The sequence below is a fragment of the Mesoplodon mirus genome (genome assembly GCF_964341445.2).
Source record: "Mesoplodon mirus genome assembly, chromosome: 5".
Lineage (NCBI taxonomy): Eukaryota > Metazoa > Chordata > Mammalia > Artiodactyla > Ziphiidae > Mesoplodon > Mesoplodon mirus.
In genome coordinates, this window is record NC_138980.1 from 32,935,439 (window position 1) to 32,953,641 (window position 18,203).

Consider the following 18,203-nt stretch of genomic DNA (forward strand, 5'->3'; position numbering starts at 1 on the left):
GTGCCCCGCCGGGTCACGGTGCCCACGCCGCCTGCCACCTGGGGAGGGCAGTGCAGCATAGCCCCCCGTGCCCAGAGCTGGGGAAGGCGCAGGCCCCCCACCTCCCTTAGCACCTCCAGGCTCAGATGCGGGGCAGCCCTCAGCCAACCCCCCCAGGGAGGGACCCCCCCCACCCCCGCCTGCCTGCCATGGGTGGAGCCAGGTGGGCTGTGGCCACAGCGGGCCCATCAGCGGGAGCATTTCCCGAGCAGGGTAGGGGCCAAGGAGGAGGGAGAGCAGCCCTCTGGGAGCCCCCGGCCCCGTGTACTGTTCACACATCTCGGCCCATCAGGGCTGTTGGAAGGCCGCGGCCGGGCGGGCTGGGACAGAGGGTGTGGTGTCCCACTAACCAGTGAGAGAAGGCCAGGAGGCTGGGCAGGGCTGAACAGTGGGGGTCTCGGGGCCCCGGGGACTCAGATCAGTGGACTCTGGGGAGGAAGGGTGGGCCTGGGCCTAGGGTCCACCCGATGTGCCCAACTCGGGCCTGGAGGCCACAGCTGAGCTGGCTTCTGGGGGTGGAGGGCAGGTCTCCACAGTCCCAGGTCACCGAGAACAGGTCCCTGATCTCAGCCAGTGCCCAGTCCTGCCCCACGACCCCTCAAGGGCCGTGTTTCTGGGGCTCCCCTCCGACTGATCTGCATGGGAATCAGCCCCCCAGGCCCTGGGGTGCGGGGACCTTCAGGCAACACTGTCCAGCTTCCCCAGGACCCCGTGCTCAAATGCTGGTGAGTGCACAGCCCCCAACAGACAGGCTTGAGAGCACTGTGCAAAAAGGACAGCGGGCCTGGCAGGAAGGGGTGGAGCCCGCTCAGCTGGTATAAGGCAGGGGGCCCCCTGTGAACGCCTCCCACTGCCCGGGGTGCCCTGGCTCCGGCGGTTTGCAAGGAGGGCACTCTGCCCGCCAGGCCCCTCCTGGCCCCTGCCCCCAGGCCACACGCAGTCTGGTCCCACGGAAGTGGGGCAGACCCCAACCTCCCCCCACTGCCTGCAGGTGCAGGACCTGGCGACCTGGGCAAGTCCAGGCGAGGAGATGGGGGCATGGCAGACAGTGCCTAGCAGGACCGGCTCAGGACCGGGCAGCGGCCTGGGAAGAAGCAGGAGGGGAATGCCAACCCTAGAGCAGGGAACAGGTGCTCCACAATGCTCCTTGGGGCACCCTGCACTCCCATGCGAGAGCCTGGCGATTCAACAGGCCAGAGCATCCATCTCGGGGGACACTGAGGTGGCGGCAGTGGGTCTGGCTCTGCTGACCCCAAGGCCTGCTCCCTACCCCACCCCCGGTCAGCTGGGGTCAGAGGTGGCACATCCCGAGTCTGGTGGACAATGCCAGGGAAGGGTGGGCTGCAGAAGCTGGCATGGGCATGAAATGACATGGGGTAGTGACCCCCAGAGACTCCGAAGGCTGGCTGGGGTGGGGTCCACGTACAGGCAGGGACAGCTGTCTTTGCTAAAATCCCTCTGGGACCAGCGTGGCCCTCCCAGCGAGCGCCGCCAAGCCTGGTCAGGGTGATGATGACCCCGGGCCCTGGAGCCCTGAGAGGTGGGCCTGCTTCCCAAAGATGAAACAGTCACTGGGCAGTGGGCAGGGAGCGGGGCGGGACCTCGGGGGCCAGCCCCAAAGATGGCAGAGGCAGGGGCTGAAAGGGGCGCTCGGAGGCCACCCTGTGTGAGGGCTGAGCACGGAGACCCTTCCCAGGAGGACAGCGCACAGGCGAAGAAGCCCCCCGTGGAGGAGCCAGGAGGTCAAGGTCAGCAGCAGGGACCCCTGGGGTGATGGCTGGGAAGGGCACCTCCCCTCCGAGGTCTCCCCCGGGGAACCCATGGCCCCAGTGCAACCACGAGAAAACACCGGACAAACCCAGACTGGGGATGTCCTGCAGGAGTCCCAGCCCGGGCTCCCCACGACTGCCCAGGGCCCCAGCCCACCCCAGGAGAGCGGGCGACACTGGCACAGCCTGGGGGCCCTGGTGCCACAGTGTTACTGGGGCAGAGGCGACATGGGGAAGCGTGGACTCTGGGGCCCTGAGGACGATGTATGAACACGGGCCCATCAGCTGGGACGTGGGCGGCGCCGAGGGGCTGGTCGTGGGCACACGGGGTCCCTCTGAACTGATTCACAGTCTCTCTGTAAATCTAAAACTGCTCTAAAAAATATAATTTATTAAGAAAGTGGGTGCTCCCTCCTCAGTCTGTGGACACCATCTCCACCAGATGCCCTGATGGGCAGCCGGCATCATGTGGGGGCCCCTGGATCCTCGGGGGCAAAGGGAGGTGGGCCTCACTTGGGTCGCAGGGGGTGGGGGTGGGGTTCCCGAGGTCCCTCCCCCTCCCCACCGTGGAGGGCGGGTGGCTGGATGGGAGTGAGAGTGGACCCCCCTGGTGGGCTGCCTGCCAGTGTTGGGACCTGACTCCCAGCAGCCACAGGAGACCTCCAAGATGACCCAAACCCAGAATCACCTTCCTTGGGTCCCCAGGGCCCGGTCAAGGCAGGGCCGCAGCTCCCAGGCCCTCACCAGAGCCCCCAACCCAGCAGCCTGTGTCTACCCCTCCCCGGGCTCACCTCCCGACCTGCGTCCCCACCTGGAACTCCTCCAGGATCCCAGTACCCCCCGCCCCGCTCTTCCCACTGCAGGCCCCAATGCAGGGGAGCTGGCTGGTTACCCCGACAGTTCTGGGGGGCCAGGAGGGCACAGGGTCATCCACTGTGCTTACTGCCTCTCAGCACGTCGGGGACCCTGGACCAGAGAGGAGCTGCCCACGCAGTGACCCTCCACCTCATCTCTGCCCCCGCCCGCAGGCTGGGACAGGATGGCCCCCAGACTGGACCCAGCTCTGGGTCTGCTCAGCACCCCCTCCCAGCCAGGAAAGCGACCCCAGAAACACTCTTCGGACACAGGTCCTCTCACTGGCCCTGGGCAGGGGCCCTGAGGAGGAACAGAGGGACAGAGAGATAGAGGGATGGGGACCGATCCTACCTGTCCAATCAGAGCCTGTCTCAAACCATGCCCCACCCCGGCCCACAGAGCCACTGCCACCATCCCAGGACACAGAGCGCCCACGAGACTCCAGGTGGGACGGCTCCAGCCCCCTGCAGCCCCCTGCCCTCCCTGGCTGTCCCCACATTCCACGTGGCTCTGCCCGGAAAACTCCAGCGGGGTCACCCTCGCTGCCAAAAACAGACAGACGGAGCGGGCTGGGGGAGCCCTCCCCCCGCCCCCAGCCCGGCTGTTCCCGGCGGTTCCCACGGGCCCTCCCAGCCTGGCCCCCCTCGCAAGGCAGGAGCCCAGGGTTACCTTGCCAAGGGCTGCAAACTGCAGCCAGAAGCGCAGCTGGGACATGGTGGCCGCCGGGTCCCAAGAAAGCAGTGGAAGCAGCTGCCTCATGACCACGGGCGGCTCAGCCCGCCGGCCCTCAGCCCTCAGCCCGCCCGGCCGCATTTGCATGTTGGTTTAGTCACCGCCTGCGCCTACTTCCCCTAAGGCCGGCTGACTTTCAGGAAATGATGCCTGCCTGGTAAGTCAGGACGGTTACTGGCAAAGCGTGGAGAATTACTGAACGGGGCGGAATCTACCACAGACGGCTGTCAACAACGCCCGCGGGCTGCCACTGGCTTGCCCCCTGCCTGCCCCAGGCGCCCTCCTGGCCCCGGCCTCAGTTTCCCCCAGACCGCTGTCCCCCCAAAGCACGTGCCCAGCTGGGCCTGGCAGGGACCACAGCTGCCCCTGGGATGCCCACAGCAGTGACTCGAGGTTCAGAGGCCCCCGCATCGCAGGGAGGAAACCTTGGCGGGCTGCCCCTTCCGTGCCCCCCATGCCCTCCTGGGCCTGCCCTCAGCTCCTCAGCCTGGACCTTCACTGTCCCAGAGCCCGCCTCCAGTGCCTCACAGGGCCCGCCCCAGGGCCTTTGCCTGTGCCGTGGCCCCACCTGGAGGGCCGCCCCCATGGGGCCCCAGGCCCCATCCTGCTCTTCCTCCTCCAGCCTTGGCGAGCGGTCTGGCTATCCCCAAAACGCTGCTCTCCCCTGTTGCGTCAGCCCCTGCAACCTGCAGCCCAGAACAGAGGGCAGGATGCAGACAGGGCCAGCGGCAGGGGACACAAAGCCCTGAGGCCCAGTGCCCGTCCTGCATGTTTCTTTCGATCACCCCCATCCCAGGACGGTTCTGTGCAGATCCGCGGCCGAGAGGAGCGAGCGGGCCCATGGACCTCCCTGCAGCTGCCCAGCACCCCAGAGCTCTGACTGGGGAGGGTCCCTGGGGTCAGAGAGACCTCGGCCCAATGCTGCAGCCCTCACCTGTCTCCAGCCCACAGCCGGCGGAGGAAGGTGGGGGGGAACATGGCCGGCGGCCACTGCCGCAGGTGAGGAATGTGTACAAATGGCAACGAGGGGAGGAAGGACACGCAAACTGTCACGCAACGGGGAAACGCAACCCGAAACCAGCGGGACACACTTCACACCCGCCCGGACGGCTGGACCCACAAAGCCAGCAGGGACCAGTGCGGGGAGGAGCTGGAGAAATTGGAGCCCCTCCACGGCCGGTGGGGGCGTGAGACGGGGCAGCGTCCTCGGAAAACAGTCACAGTCACCCCACGACCCTGATTCCACTGCCAGACGCCCACCAGGGGCAACGGAGACACACGTCCACAGCAGCCAAAGGCGGACATGATCTAAGTGTCCACCAGCGGATGACGGATTAACACCACGTGGTCCCTCCACACACGGGAGCATCACGCGGCCACGTAAAGGGGGGGGGAAGCCTCGACGCTCACTACTACCACGTGGACGGACCCTGAGAACACGATGCTCAGTGAGAGAAGCCAGACACAGAAGGACACACAGTGTGTGATTCCATTGATGGGAAACGTCCAGAACAGGCAGATCCACAGACAGAGACAGAGAGTGGGTTCCTGGTTGTCAGAGGCTGGGAAGGAGGTGAGGGAGTGACTGCTGATGGGAGCGGGGCTTCCTTTTGTGGTGATGGAACGTGCTGGAATTACATAAAGGTGGTGGTTGTAAAACTCTGTGAATACACTTTAGAAGGATGAATTTTAAGGTGTGTGAATTTTGTCTCAATTTTAAAAAGAATTACTAGGAAACGGACATGAAAAGAAGACCCACAAAGGACAAGCACAAACTTTTTGAGATTAGATTTCAGCAGCAGGAAACTGGTCAGGTTGCCAGCAGTTTCTAAACTTGGACTCTGACCCCTGTATCTCAGCACCAGGTGGCTGGTCGGCCCTGTCTGGCCAGCGCATCCGATCCGTGGGGCTGCCTGGTCGGCGGGACTCTCGCTGGTCCCTAGGCTGCCCCCGAACTGGCCATGGAGGGGTGGGCGCAGCCCATGTCGGGGCCTCCTTTGGAAATGGGGTCGCTGCAGATGAAGTCAGCTAAGATGTGGTCACACTGGAGCAGGGCGGGCCCTAAGCCGACGGCCGGTGCCCTTACAAGAGGGAGGTCTGGACACAGACAGAGAGGAGAAGACCACGTGGAGACAGAGGAAGAGGTGGGGTGACACAGCCACAAGCCCAGGACGCCTGGGGCCCCAGGAGCTGTGAAAAGCAGGATGGACCCTCCCCTTGAGCCTGCGGAGGGAGTGCGGACCCCAGGGCGGGGGGCCTTGGCCGCGGCCCCGCGTGACCCAGGGGCTTCCCATGGGAAGCAGCCCCACACCGCGCCCTGCCAGCGCCAGAAATCGCCAGGAGCCTGCTGGCGGGGTAGGCCAAGCCTCTGACCCTGTGGAAATCCGTTCGCGAAGCAGTGGATGTTGCCGACCCCTCTCCGTGTGGGGAGCTGCCCAGAGTTTGCAAAGCACTTTTCTGAGCTGTGACCTCATCCTGCTTCCCAGAAGCCTGGGCTGGCAGACGGTAAGTGTCCTTATCAGGTGGACGCGGGGCCCACCTGAGATGCCTGGAGGGACCCTCAGGGCGCACGCCTGCCCCGCCGACTGCGACCGCGTTGATGGGGTCTCAGCCCACCGGAAAGAGCCCTCCCCCTCCCCGGGGCCTGGCCAAGACGCGAGGGTCCAGGGGGCCTTGGGAGGAGGGGTCAGGGCAGCTACCTGATCCCGGGGGCTGCAGTGGGGCTCGGCACTGAGGGGCAGTGAAGGAGGGCGGGGTGGCCACCCCTGCAGCCAGGACCCCAGAGAAACCAGGGTGGGGAGAACCCAGAGGAGGACCTGGAGGGGCAGGGGCAGCAAGAGCTGGAGGCACAAGGCCTCGGGGGGCATTTGGAAGGCTGGGCACCCCTCCAACTCCAACTCCAACAAGGCCCCAAACAGCCCTCCCAGCGAGAATCAGCCATACCTGGAACACACACTCACACTGAAGTCTACACGCACGTCCACACCAGCATGATTTACGGCAGCCGAGAGGCGGAAACGACCCAGATGTCCATCGACGGACAAACACATACACACACGTGTCCCCCCACACACGGGGACATCCCTCAGCCATGCAAAGGGGTGAAGCCCCGACACTCGCTGCAACGTGGACGGGACCCTGAGAACACGATGCTCAGTGAGAGAAGCCAGACACAGAAGGACACACAGTGTGCGATTCTATTGATGGGAAACGTCCAGAACAGGCAGATCCACAGACACAGAGAGTGGACTTGTGGTGTCGGGATGGGGAGGGGGAGGGGTGACTGCTAAGGGGGATGGGGTTCCTTTTGGGGGATGGAATGTTCTGGACTTGGACCAAGGTGATGTCTGGACAACACTGTGAATGCACAAAAACTGCTGAATCGTATGAAATGCAAGTCACATTTCAATTAAAAAATAAAAGCCACACGTCCACACCCCCCAACACGTACTACACCCTGGGGTGGGAGACCTCACGTGGTGCCCCTCAAGGTGTAAGGGGTGTAAGGGCCTGAGCAACTCTGTGCCAACCTGAGGGCGGGAAGGACAGTGCACAGTGGGGGGACCCAGAGGATGCTGCCTCACCAGGGGTCAAGGTCAACCCATCAGCAACGAAACGCATCGACACAGGGCCTTGAAGACAACGTGCCGTGTTTGTGGACCTCCTGCCAGGGACGCAGACCCCCTCCCAGTGTGGGGCACCCTACAGATGCCTGGCCGGTTCTTTCAGAGCCTCAGCACACCCATGGGTGTACACGGGTGTGGTCACCAGTGTTGCACCAGGGCTAATTTCTGCCCTGTGACGCAGGCCTCGGCTACGTAAGATGCTACATGTAATGTGTAGGCAACAGCGTCAGAGCTGAAATTTTCAGGTAACCCCTGGGTGCACTTCCCCTCCCACACTTGGAACCCAGGGCCCCAGCTCTGGGGGCTCAATGGGTGCCAGGTCTGATGGCCAGGACTGTCCAGTGAAGCAGAGCTGCCCCAGAGCAGGGACCGGACTGGCTTCCCGCTTTCCCCAGGGCAGAGTCCCTTGGCTAGAGATCCTTCCCAGGTACCTGGGAAATGGGGACCCCACACGGAGGCCAGCTCGACCCTCACCAAAGGTCCTGGCCTGGGCCGGCTTGTGTGCAGCCCCCAGGGAACTGCTCCCGGCCCAAAACGTTTCGCTTTGGTTGCTAGGAAACTCAGGGCTCAAGTTTAGTAACCAGGAGGTGTGTTAAGGCCTGTGGGTTTCTATTCACTGCCTGCCCCCAGCCCAGGTCTGGATTCCCCATTCCAGCTCCTTCTGATGTACAAACAGGAGTGAACGCTTCAACAGTGTGCCATGGGCCTCGTGAGGGCTTCACATGGTGAAGCGGCTTAAAACACACGTTTATTACTTTATGGTTCTGGAGGTCAGAAGTCTGAGATGCGTTGTCAGAGCCGGTTCCTTCCAGAGGCTCCAGGGGAGCATCGGTTCCTGCCTTTTCCAGCTTCTAGAGGTGCCGCATCCCTGGCTCGCGGCCCCTCCTGCATCCTCACAGCCAGCAGCGCAGCATCTCCCGTCTCTCTCTGCCTTTGACCCTCCTGCCTCCCTCTCATAAGGACCTTGTGGACTTCTGTGGTGGCGCAGTGGTTAAGAATCCACCTGCCAATGCAGGGGACACGGGTTCGAGCCCTGGTCCAGGAAGATCCCACATGCCACGGAGCAACTAAGCCTGTGCGCCACAGCTACTGAGCCTGCACTCTAGAGCCCGTGAGCCACAACGACTGAGCCCACATGCCACAACTACTGAAGCCCGCGCGCCTAGAGCCTGTGCTCTGCAACAAGAGAAGCCACCGCAGTAAGAAACCTGCGCACCGCAATGAAGAGTAGCCTCCACTCGCCGCAACTAGAGAAAGCCCGCGCACACCAACAAAGACCCAACGCAACCAAACATACATACATTAATTAATTTAAATATATATATATATATTAAAAAAAAAAAGACCCTGTGATGACACTGGGCCCCTCAGGGAATCCAGGGTCACCCCCATCTCAGGGGCCTTAATTTAATCCCACCTGCAAAGTCCCCTCTGCCCTGTGAGATGACAGATCCACAGGTCCCGGGATCAGAACGGGGACGTCTTTGGGGCTGTCCCTGTGCCGGCCCCCGTGCGACGTCACTCAGTCTGAACCAGGAGCAGAGGTGTCTGTGGTGGACCCACCGGGCCAGGGCTGGGCTGGGAAGAGCCTTGAATGCCAGGCTCGCTCTGGACTCCGTCCTGGCTTGGCCCACAGGCCCAGGGTCCTGGGGGAGGTGGAGGAGGCTGACCACAGGGCCTCAGACCCTCAGCCTGGCTGAACTGTGGTCTCACATCTGTCTGACCCCACGGTTGGCAGTGAGGTGAGATTGCGTTTGAAGAAGGTTTCGCTGCTCTAAAGGGAGATCTGGGTCCAAGTCGCCCCCAGCAAGGGCAGCTGGAGGGCGGGTGGGCTGCGGCCGCTCTCAGCGAGCATATGTCGGGTGGATGAGCAACCTCCAACACGGGGCGTGCTTCCCCACCTGCAGCAAGGAGCGGACACGGCGCCCTGGGGGCTGCTGGGCTCGGAAGCCGCGTGGATCCCTTGCAGAGCTGGGGGCGCAGCGGGAGTGGGCAAGTGGGGGGTGGAGCGAGGCCAGGCGGTGGCCGCAGGAGCCGGGACACCCCCAAAGGCTTCATCCACCCAGCAGGGACGCCCCAGCGGGGGAGCAAGTCTGGACGCAGAGCCATGCCCAGGACACGGTGGACAGGAGGCCCGTCAGCCGCCAACCCGCGGACGAGCCAGAGACGTGGGGCCACGGTGGGTGGGGAGAAGGTCCTGGGCCGTCGGCCGGGCGCCCTGGATGCTGAACCCACTGGCCCTTCGTCTCCTGGAGGCCAAGGGTCTCCTCAAGGGCCGGCGGTGGGCAGAGGAAACCGCATATGCCTCTGTAGAGGCAGGGAGGCTGCGTCCACGGGCCTCCTGTTCCTGCCCCATGGCCCTCGCCCTCACCCTGGGGGACTTGGGGCTCCCGAGGGGCAGGCTCTGCTCCCGTCGCCACGAGGCCCAGCCGTGTCGCTTCCTAGGTGGCCACAGAGGGTCACTGACAGGGTCACTGACAGGGCAGCTCAGGGTATGGTGTGGCGGGACTGTGCCCCCCAGGCTCCAGGGTCCCCCACCTCCCCAGCGCCCGGGCTCCACCTCCCTGGCCACGTGCCTGCCCCCCACCCCGGCCCCCGCGGTGTGTCTCCACAGGGACCCCAGCGGGTTTAGAGCCATCCTAACTGGGAGGACCTCAGCTCCGTCTACCTAATCACACCCGCAAAGACCTGACTGCCAAGTAGGGTCTTATCCTGAGGTCTCGGGAGGACCTGGATTTGGGGGCACGCTGTCACCGCAGCACACACCCCTCGGTCCGGTTCTCTGCCCGGCCCTGCTGCTGCCCCGGTGAGTGTGGGCTGGTCTGAACGGCCCTGGCCTTGGTCCAAGTGAGGCCAGCAGGTCTGCACCAGCCCGTGTGTGCCGTGGCCTCCCTCGGCCTGTCACCTGGTGGGGCCCATGAGCCCCACTTTACAGAAGGAAACTGAGGCTCGGGAGCTGAGCACCTGACACTCCACCCCCTGGCGGGCCCACGTGGCTGCTTCCCAAACTGAGCGCCAAGGCAGCCCAGACACAGAGGCCAGCACAGGAGCTGCCAAGGGTTTCAACTTTCCAAGGGAAACCCGGCGCCACTCGGCCCCTCTTGCCCCCACTTCCTGCCCCCTGGTTGGGGTCACCCCACGACATTGCTGGGCTTCTTCCCGCAAACCCCCTCTGAGGCTCTCAGGTTCGACGGCTGCCGTGGGGGACAGAGGTGTGGGACCCATTTGTGAATCCCGCGGACAAGGCTGCAAGGCAGAGTCCGCCTGACTCCCTGGGGGCTGAGCTGCCTGGCGTCCCCCAAAAGATAGAAGTCAGATGTCCTCCTTTCCTCCAACTCGAGGGGCTCACGTTCGTCAAGCAGCTGCTGTTTCGGGGACATAAATGCTCACTATGCTGTTTCGACCTGATGGGGTGTCACTACGGCCTGGGGGCACGACGGGAACGTGGACCCCGCCAAGGCGCTAGGGTGCCCAGATGGAGCGAGTGGAGGTCTGGGTGAGGCAATCGGACACTCGAGATGTGGCCCCATAACCCGCAGACGGGCAGGAGCGCAGCTGGGCCCCCAGCCTCAGTTACGTGACCTCCGACCCGGCGCCCCCATCTGCTGAGGGGAAGTCACACCAGCCCGTCCCCCAAACAAGCCCAGTCCCCCAGCACTGACACCCCACGTGGGGCACGGCCCAGCCGAGGTCTCCTACCTGAGGAAAGTCGCTGCTCTTTGGCGGGAAGCTGGGGGTGGCGGCTGCAGGGCCATAGCTGGTGTCCACGCAGGGCTGGCCCACAATGAAGGAGGAATTCATGAACTGGCTGGAGGCGGAGAAGGAAGCTGAGCCAGTAGGCGTGATGAGGGTACTGCCTGCCCACCCCAGGTGCAGGACAGGCCAGCAGGAACAACTCCGGCGCCTCAGAAACTCTGCTCAGGAGGGGCCCACGCACCCATGTCTCGGGACACGGCGCCCCAGAAGAACCTCAAGGCTCTGGCTGTGTGCTTCCGTGCCCTTTGCATGGGCCATTCCTTGGCCTAGTACCAGGTGTGCTCTCTTGGCAAACTCCTACTTACCCTTCAAAACCCAGCTTGCTGATGCCCTCCATGGGGAAGCTGTCCTCCCGGCTCCTTTCACCCCTAAAGTTTCTTACCACCACCTGGTGTCCCCCCCACAGTATAGCCCTTCCTGGCGCCCTTGTCCCCACTACCTCTGCCTTCTTCCCTGGAGAGTTCTCGCTAGACAGACCACAGCAGGTCAGTCTCAGCTCTCCCCATGCGGCCAGGGCCTGGCCCACAGCCCCCCTGACTGAGAGCTCTAGTTTTCTTTAGCCCATGACTGCGGGATGAGGAGGCAGAGTGAAGCCCCTGCGAGGGGGGGACCCCCCAGCAGGATGCAGTGGGGCTGGGCACTTACTGGCTTTCGCTGGAGAAGGCTGGGTATGGCGTGGGCGAGAAGCTGTTCCACCAGGGGTAATGCAGCATGGCATTCTGAGACAGAGTGGTGGCCATCAGGGGAGAAGACAGGAGGGCAGGGTCCCTGGCCCTCCTCCCCCCCCATCCCCCCCTCCACACACACCGCTGCACTGCCCTGGGGCAGGCTCCAGAGAGCACTGAGCCCGCCTGCCCAGGGGCTTCCCAGCTGGGTCACCGGTGCCTCGGCTTCCCCGTGTGCACAGAAGAACCTACCCAGAGGGCTGTGGTGAAGAGGAAGGCTTTGGTCAGTACACAAGCAGGTCTGGGAGCCAGCCGGGGAGGGGATGGCGGGCATGGCCGCGACTCTGGACTGGCAGGGCCCCCAGAATCCCTGCAGGGCCTGAGGAGCCCAGGCTGGACGCCTGCATTCTAGAAAGTGGAGGAGGGGACCCTGTGCAAAGCAAGACAGTAAGAGTCCCTCCTGGGCCAGCACCCATGAGTGAGATGCACAGCCTGCCAGCGGGTAGGTCGGGGAGAGGGGCAGGGGACTTCTCAGAGGGGCGGGGGCTGAGGTCAGGGTGAGGGGCTCCCACCAGCACTGTGGACGGCCCTGTCCCAGCCAGACTCTCACAGCCCAACCCCTCCAGGCAGGTCTGAAGCCCGGCCTTCTCAGAGGTCCCAGAGGCCAAGCCCATGTGGCCCAGGAGTGAGGCACAGGCAGGGGTTCTGGGGAACCTGCTTTAGGAAGCACCAGGGGAACGGAGGGTGGCTGGAAGGTGACCCTGAGGTCAGCAGGGGCAGCATGTGCCAGGACTGGCTTGAGGGGTAGGGCTGTGGACACTCACACCCTCTGTAGAATCGGGGTGCTGCGTCCCTGCCCTAAATGGGCTGCTGGCCACGTGAAACTCCATCAGGGAGGCCCGCTGGCTACAGTTGCCATGCCCACTTGTGCCAGCCCTGGCCACACAAGACCCGTCCCTCGGGACTCACTGATCTAGTACTGGCCCAGAACCAGCCTGGGGGGCCGGGACCGCCCCTCTGTGCCAAGGAGGTTGCCAGCCCCACTTTCCATCACTGTGCCCCCAGCCCTGGGCTGCCTACAGGGCCCCGCCTGCTTCCCCATGATCCAGCTCAGAGAAGAGGCATGTAGGAGATGTGGTGAGATGGTATCAACTGGTAGAGGCCCCTTGGCCTCCAAACTAGAGGCCAGTCCAGGCTCTAGTCTGGGCCCAGAAGGGGACAGCGGGGGAGGCGGGCACCAAGGGGTCCCTTGCTCACCAACCTTCTCCACCTGCACCCAGACTGGGCCTGGGGTGGTCCCTGTGGAGCTCCCAGACCAGGGGACCCCCAGGTCCTTGAGGAGTTTGAGGCCTCAGGCTGGGGAGGCCTCAGGCTGGGGAGGGTCCCTTATGACTTTGTCTACCCAGCACCCCAACCTCCTCTCCCAGCACGTTGCTCTGGCAAGGCTGCCAACCAAGGACATCCAGCCCCACCCCACAGGGATGGTACAGCATGGCCAGCCAATCAGAGCCTTCCTCGGGATTTTACACTTGTAGCCAGAGGGGTGACTCCACCTTCAGAGGGCAGGCCTGTGGGACCAGACTGGTCCAAAGATGGGCCCCTACCCCAGCTAGCCAATCAGAGCCTGCCTGGAGACAGAGAGGCTGGCCCTCTTCTGGGAAGGAGCAGGCCCTGGGAGATTAGCCAGAAGCTTCCTAGGCCATGTGCAAACTGATGAAGAAAGATGATATTCCTGCTAGGGCAGCAAGGGTGGCAGATAACATAGGGCTGCCAGATAAAAAACGAGAATTGGGGGGGCTTCCCTGGTGGCGCAGTGGTTGAGAGTCCGCCTGCCGATGCAGGGGACATGGGTTCGTGCCCCGGTCCGGAAAGATCCCACATGCCGTGGAGCGGCTGGCCCGTGAGCCATGGCCACTGAGCCTGCACGTCCGGAGCCTGTGCTCCGCAGCGGGAGAGGCCACAACGGTGAGAGACCCGTGTACCGCAAACCCAGCCCCCACCAAAAAAAACAAAAAAAAACGAGAATCGGAATTTCTGATAAACAAAAAATAATTTTTAGTGTAAATACTGTATGGAACACACACATACTAAAATTTTATTTGTGTTTATGTGAAACTTAAATTTCACCGGGCTCTATATTTTTATTTGCTAAATCTGGCCACCTTAGGGACACTGACAGTCCTGGGGGCATGTTCCTGCCAGGCAGCCCTGGGGCCAGCTCCACTCCCCGCCTGCTCCACCCTGGGATCCTCCTTACAAGCTTGGTTCGGGCAGGACACAAGAGAGAAGTAAGGAGCACGGTGCCAACACTGATGCCCGCAGCCTACACGGGCTGCCCGGGCTTCTGGTCACTCTTGGGCCAGGCCCAGTGTGGCCTGAGGGGCAATCCCCACGTTCGGTGGCCCGAGAGGAACAGGCTCTGTGCACAGCCTGAGCCCTGGAGAGCACTGGGGAGCCTGCCCTGCTGGCTCTGACTGCCTGGAGTAGGGCTCGGAGCCAAGGTCGGGCTCCACGTGGCACCTCCCTTGTAAAAGGGTCCCTATCTTGTTCCAGACATCCCTCCCCCAATTCCAGTATCTGAGCCCCTCTGGTCCACACGGGCTGTCCAGACAGAGCTCATGTCCTGGCCCTCGGTCGGCTTCCTGGGTCAACACCACGGGACGTGGCAGGAGCCCATTCTCTGTATAACAGCTCCATCCTCTGCAAACCCGCCCAAGCTGGGGCTCGCTCTGACCCAGGAATTCTATTCCAGAAACACACCCCCAGGGACTCATCCAGGAGGGGGGAGGAAAATGCAGTGGCACTATTTATAGTGGCAGAAAAAACTGGAGTCACCCCAAAGGCCCAACAACAGGAAAATAATTAGGCAAATGATGGGATGCTGAGGAGGAGGAATCCTGAGGCGTTATAAGAATGACAAGCGTGTGCTCCGAGCCTGCGAAACAGGACGACACAGCACCCAAGGAAGCAGCACGCTTTGTGCCACGTGTGGTATGGCACCGGGGCATCCGAGAGCCTCAGGGTGGGCGTGGGCAGGCAGAGGCTTGGAGGGAGGTGGGGGCTGAGGAGGGCAGGGGCCCTGTGGGTACAGCTGGCCTGGCACACGTGTGCCCGGGGCCCTGGCCGGAGGCTCTGGCCATCAGCCGAGGCTTGGAAGCTGCGGGTGGGTCTGCAGCCGTGACCCGCTTTTGCTCCCTCCCTGCCGACGGGCAAGGCCCGCTCAGTGTGGCTTGGCACTGTGCTCTGTGGGCACAGCCGTGCACGGAGTGAGTCCTGGGTTCGTGCGCACCTCCCAGCCCCGTCTGAGGCTACACTCTGGGGTCTAGGATGCCTCATGACAGCTCTGGACCCTCAACCCGGAGCTCCACTTGGGTCCCGAGGCCCAGGGCCCGGCTTCTCCCAACCCCAAGCTGGATCCCTGCTCTCTCTCCCCACGCGTCACTGCCGCAGCCCACGGGGCCCCCTGGTGCCCGCACCCCATCTGGTCTCCCCACCTGGTAGCTCGAGTCCCCACACAGAGAAACTCGGCTTCTTTTCTTTTCTGCAGGGAAAGAGCCCCCGTTTGGCTCCAGGCCTGACTCGCTGGAGGATTCTGGACACTTCTCTTTGCGAGGCCTCTTGTACCTTCTATGATATGAGAAGGCCTGGCCCCTAGGGTCATTTTACCACTCGCGGTACTTTTATCGCAGTCATCAGAGCTCGGAAGCAAGCGAGTTGTCCCTCAGTGGGTGGAAGCAACCGTGGGACATGCAGACGATGGAAAGTTGTTTAGTGCTAAAAAGAAATGGGCTATGAAGCCAGGAAGTCTCGGAGGAACCCTAAATACACATCGCTAAGTGGAAGAAGCAGGTCTGAAAAGGCTACACACTGTGATTCCAACTCTGGGACATTCTGGAAAAGGCAGGTCTCTGGAGCCAGGGGAAGGATCAGCAATGCGGGGGTTGGGGGGAGGAGGGATGGACAGGTGGGGACCAGAGGGGTTTTAGGGCAGTGAAACTACGCTGTGTGATGCCGTAACGGTGGATGTGGGTCATCTGACATCTGTCAAAACCCACAGAACATCCAACACCAAGAGTGAACCAAATGTCACCGTGGCCCTTAGGTAACGATGCTGGGCCAGCACCGGCTCCCAGGTTGGCACACAGCACACCCACGAGTGTGAGATGTTAACCGTGGGGAAGTGGGGAGGGGAGAGGTGTACGAGAACTTACTGTGCCATTTTCCTGTAAACCTAGAACTGCTTAAGAAATAAAGTCTTATAAAGTAAGAAGAAAGAAGCGATGAAGCAGAGCGGACGAGTGTGACCTGCCGCAGTGGTCCAAGCCCTCGATGTCCCGCAGGTGAGGGCAGGTGAGGGCAGCCGCCTGGGCCGAGCATCCCCTGAGGGCCAGCCAAGGCCCTGGCAGGAGAAACCTCACAGCTAACACGTGAGGGACTTGGGGGCGATGGGAGCCCCCGGAGGGTCCTGCCTGCAAACCTGGGGGCTGGGATATGGGCTTGAGGCACCAGAGAAGAGCCGAGGGGCTGGGAGGAGACCCTGAGGGCTGCGCTCACCTGGACGCTGGGCCCGCACAGCGGGGTCTGCAGGGGCGGCGGGCTGTACAGGACACTGCCGGCTGGTGGAGGCTCGTGCGGAGGGAACTCCCCGTCCATGGTGGGCCCCACTGCCAGCATCGGGGGGCTCCACGAGCCGGGCCGCAGGGGCATCTATCTGGGCTTCTTGCTCCGTGGTGGTGGCATCATGACCTGGGGAAAGACACGCATGTCCTGAGGTTGCCCTCTGATCCCGACAGGGGAGGGCGCCCTCCAGGGACAGGGTCAGCAGGCTGGGGGGGTGGCGGGACCCCCAGGGGACCCCGCAGATGTCCCCCCAGCCCCTCTGACTGCCCCATCCACGTAGGGGGCAAGCTGATGCTCCCAGCACCGCAGTGCTGCCGGGGTGGCCCTCCTGCTGTCTGGCCACCCCCTCCTGGGGACCCGGGCTGGGACCTCCAGGGTGAGGGCAACCCCTTCCGGGTGGCCAGGCCCCACCGCTCTCCCTCCCTCGTTCTCCGGCCCCTGAATGATGTTGGCCGGGGGCTGCTCCCTCCACCCACAAAGTGGGCCTCGAGCCCTGGGAGCCCAGCATGAGCCGCGGGGGGGGCGCACCCCCGGCCCTCTGTGCCTAGCACGTCTGGCAGAGAGGAAGCCCAGCCAGCCAGCAGCTCTGAGCTGGGGGCCCCACCGGGGCCGGGCAGCCCCATAGCTCTGCCACCAGGTCAGGCTTGCCGAGGGTCTCCGGGTGGCTGGGGCCAAGCTGATTGGGGAAGAGCCCCCAGACCCGGATGGGGCTAACGTCGCACAGGGTCCCCACCCAGCCGGGAAAAGCTGCAGGGGCCAACCTAGCCCCATGCGATCCCCCCCATTCACACCCGCCTGTGGCCTGGGACCCCAGGCCCCACCGCCCACCACGGATAGCAGGGACCCCAGGTTGGCGGAGCACACCTCAGGGAGCAGCCCCAGGACGTTAATCACCAGGGGAGGCAGGAAGGGGAGGCGGCTGGCGCTCCCGGCCAAGCCCTGAGTGAAGAAATCCTCGGGACTTCCAGTAATCACTGCCGCACACGGACAGCTTGTGCAATCCCGTGGGGGTGGGGAGGGCCGCCTGCACGGGCCCGTGCACGCCTCGCCCTGCGGCCCAGAGGGAAAGGGGCCCGGGGGCCGGGCCACAGCCCGCAGCTGCGTCCAGCCCTTCAGGAAGGGAGCGGGGGCCGGGCCGCCCTGCTCTGCTCAGGCCTTGGGCTCCAGCTGCTGGCCGGCCGCCAGTGCCACGGCCCCCAGCCTCCTGCAGGCCGGACCCGGCGGGAGGAGGAGGATGCGAGGCCGCTCTGGGACCCACGGTCTTGGTCGGGCGGACGGTCAAAGCCCAGCTCCGCGTCTAAGGGTCAGAGAACCTCCCACAACTCGGGGTGCCTGAGCTCCTCTGAGCTTCGGTTTGGTCATCGGGAGGAAGGGCTGCTCGGGTATGAGCACAAGGCTCATCTGGCGCTCAGTGGAGCCCAGAGCCTCCACAATCCCAAGCCACTCCAGTGACCGCTGCCTCCGCGGAGGCCCCGGGAAGCTCCTCGATTCGTGGGACCCCTCAGCGGATCTACCTGGGACGGAAGGCAGGCCGGCTCGCTGTGTCCCTTGGGTCCCTTGTCTGCAGCAAGTGCAGGGCATGTGTCTCTCTGCCTGAGACCCCCACTAACCCCACTGACACTCCTGCTTCCACAGCGTCCCTCTCCCGGCAGCCACACCCCGAGCACCTCCGACCCCGTCCCACTCACGGGCACTTCCGGGCTCTGCGGCCGCGGAGGGCGGGGCTGCTTTCTTGGGAAGCACCATCCAGAGCCCACAGCCAAAAAGCAAGGGAGGGAGACCCCCGGGCCGTCCCCAGGGCGCGCTGTGCCCAAGGAACCCCCACTGGCTGCAGGCCAGGCCTGCGTGGCCCCCGTGGCCCCTGTCCTGAGTAGCAGCCCCAGCAGGCTCAGGCCCCACGCCGTCACCTGCCATCCAGGGCATCACGTTCCCCCAGCAAGAGGTCTGTCCCCGCAGCGAGGGCTCCATGACTGGGTGGGAGTTCCTGTAACGGAGCCTGTACATCCTGTCCTCTCAAAGACACGGGGCGGGGGGCATGCCTTGGAGACCCCGCCAAGCAGGGGGTTCAGACCAGGACCCGGAGCGGGGTGTGGGGAGGGGAGCGACGTGGCTGCGAGTCAAGGTGTCTGCTGGGCACCATT

General features: G+C 63.7%; 1 protein-coding gene across 7 annotated transcripts in view; it reads right to left on the bottom strand.

Moving 5' to 3' along the window:
- The window catches only part of SBNO2 (strawberry notch homolog 2), a 43,440-nt gene that overhangs the window by 14,750 nt on the left and 10,487 nt on the right, over nt 1-18,203 (bottom strand). For 4 of the 7 annotated variants that reach the window (XM_082623684.1, XM_082623680.1, XM_082623682.1 and 1 more), the window contains exons 2-4: nt 15,997-16,188; nt 11,423-11,496; nt 10,721-10,829 (exon numbers count right to left, since the gene is read on the bottom strand). In XM_082623684.1, the coding sequence (XP_082479810.1) occupies nt 10,721-10,829; nt 11,423-11,496; nt 15,997-16,149 (336 nt within the window). In that variant the 5' untranslated portion in view covers nt 16,150-16,188. Of the gene's footprint in view, nt 1-3,332; nt 3,618-10,720; nt 10,830-11,422; nt 11,497-15,996; nt 16,189-17,576; nt 17,690-18,203 lie in introns of those variants that run through there. The other 3 variants (XM_082623683.1, XM_082623685.1, XM_082623686.1) reach the window with 3 other exon arrangements.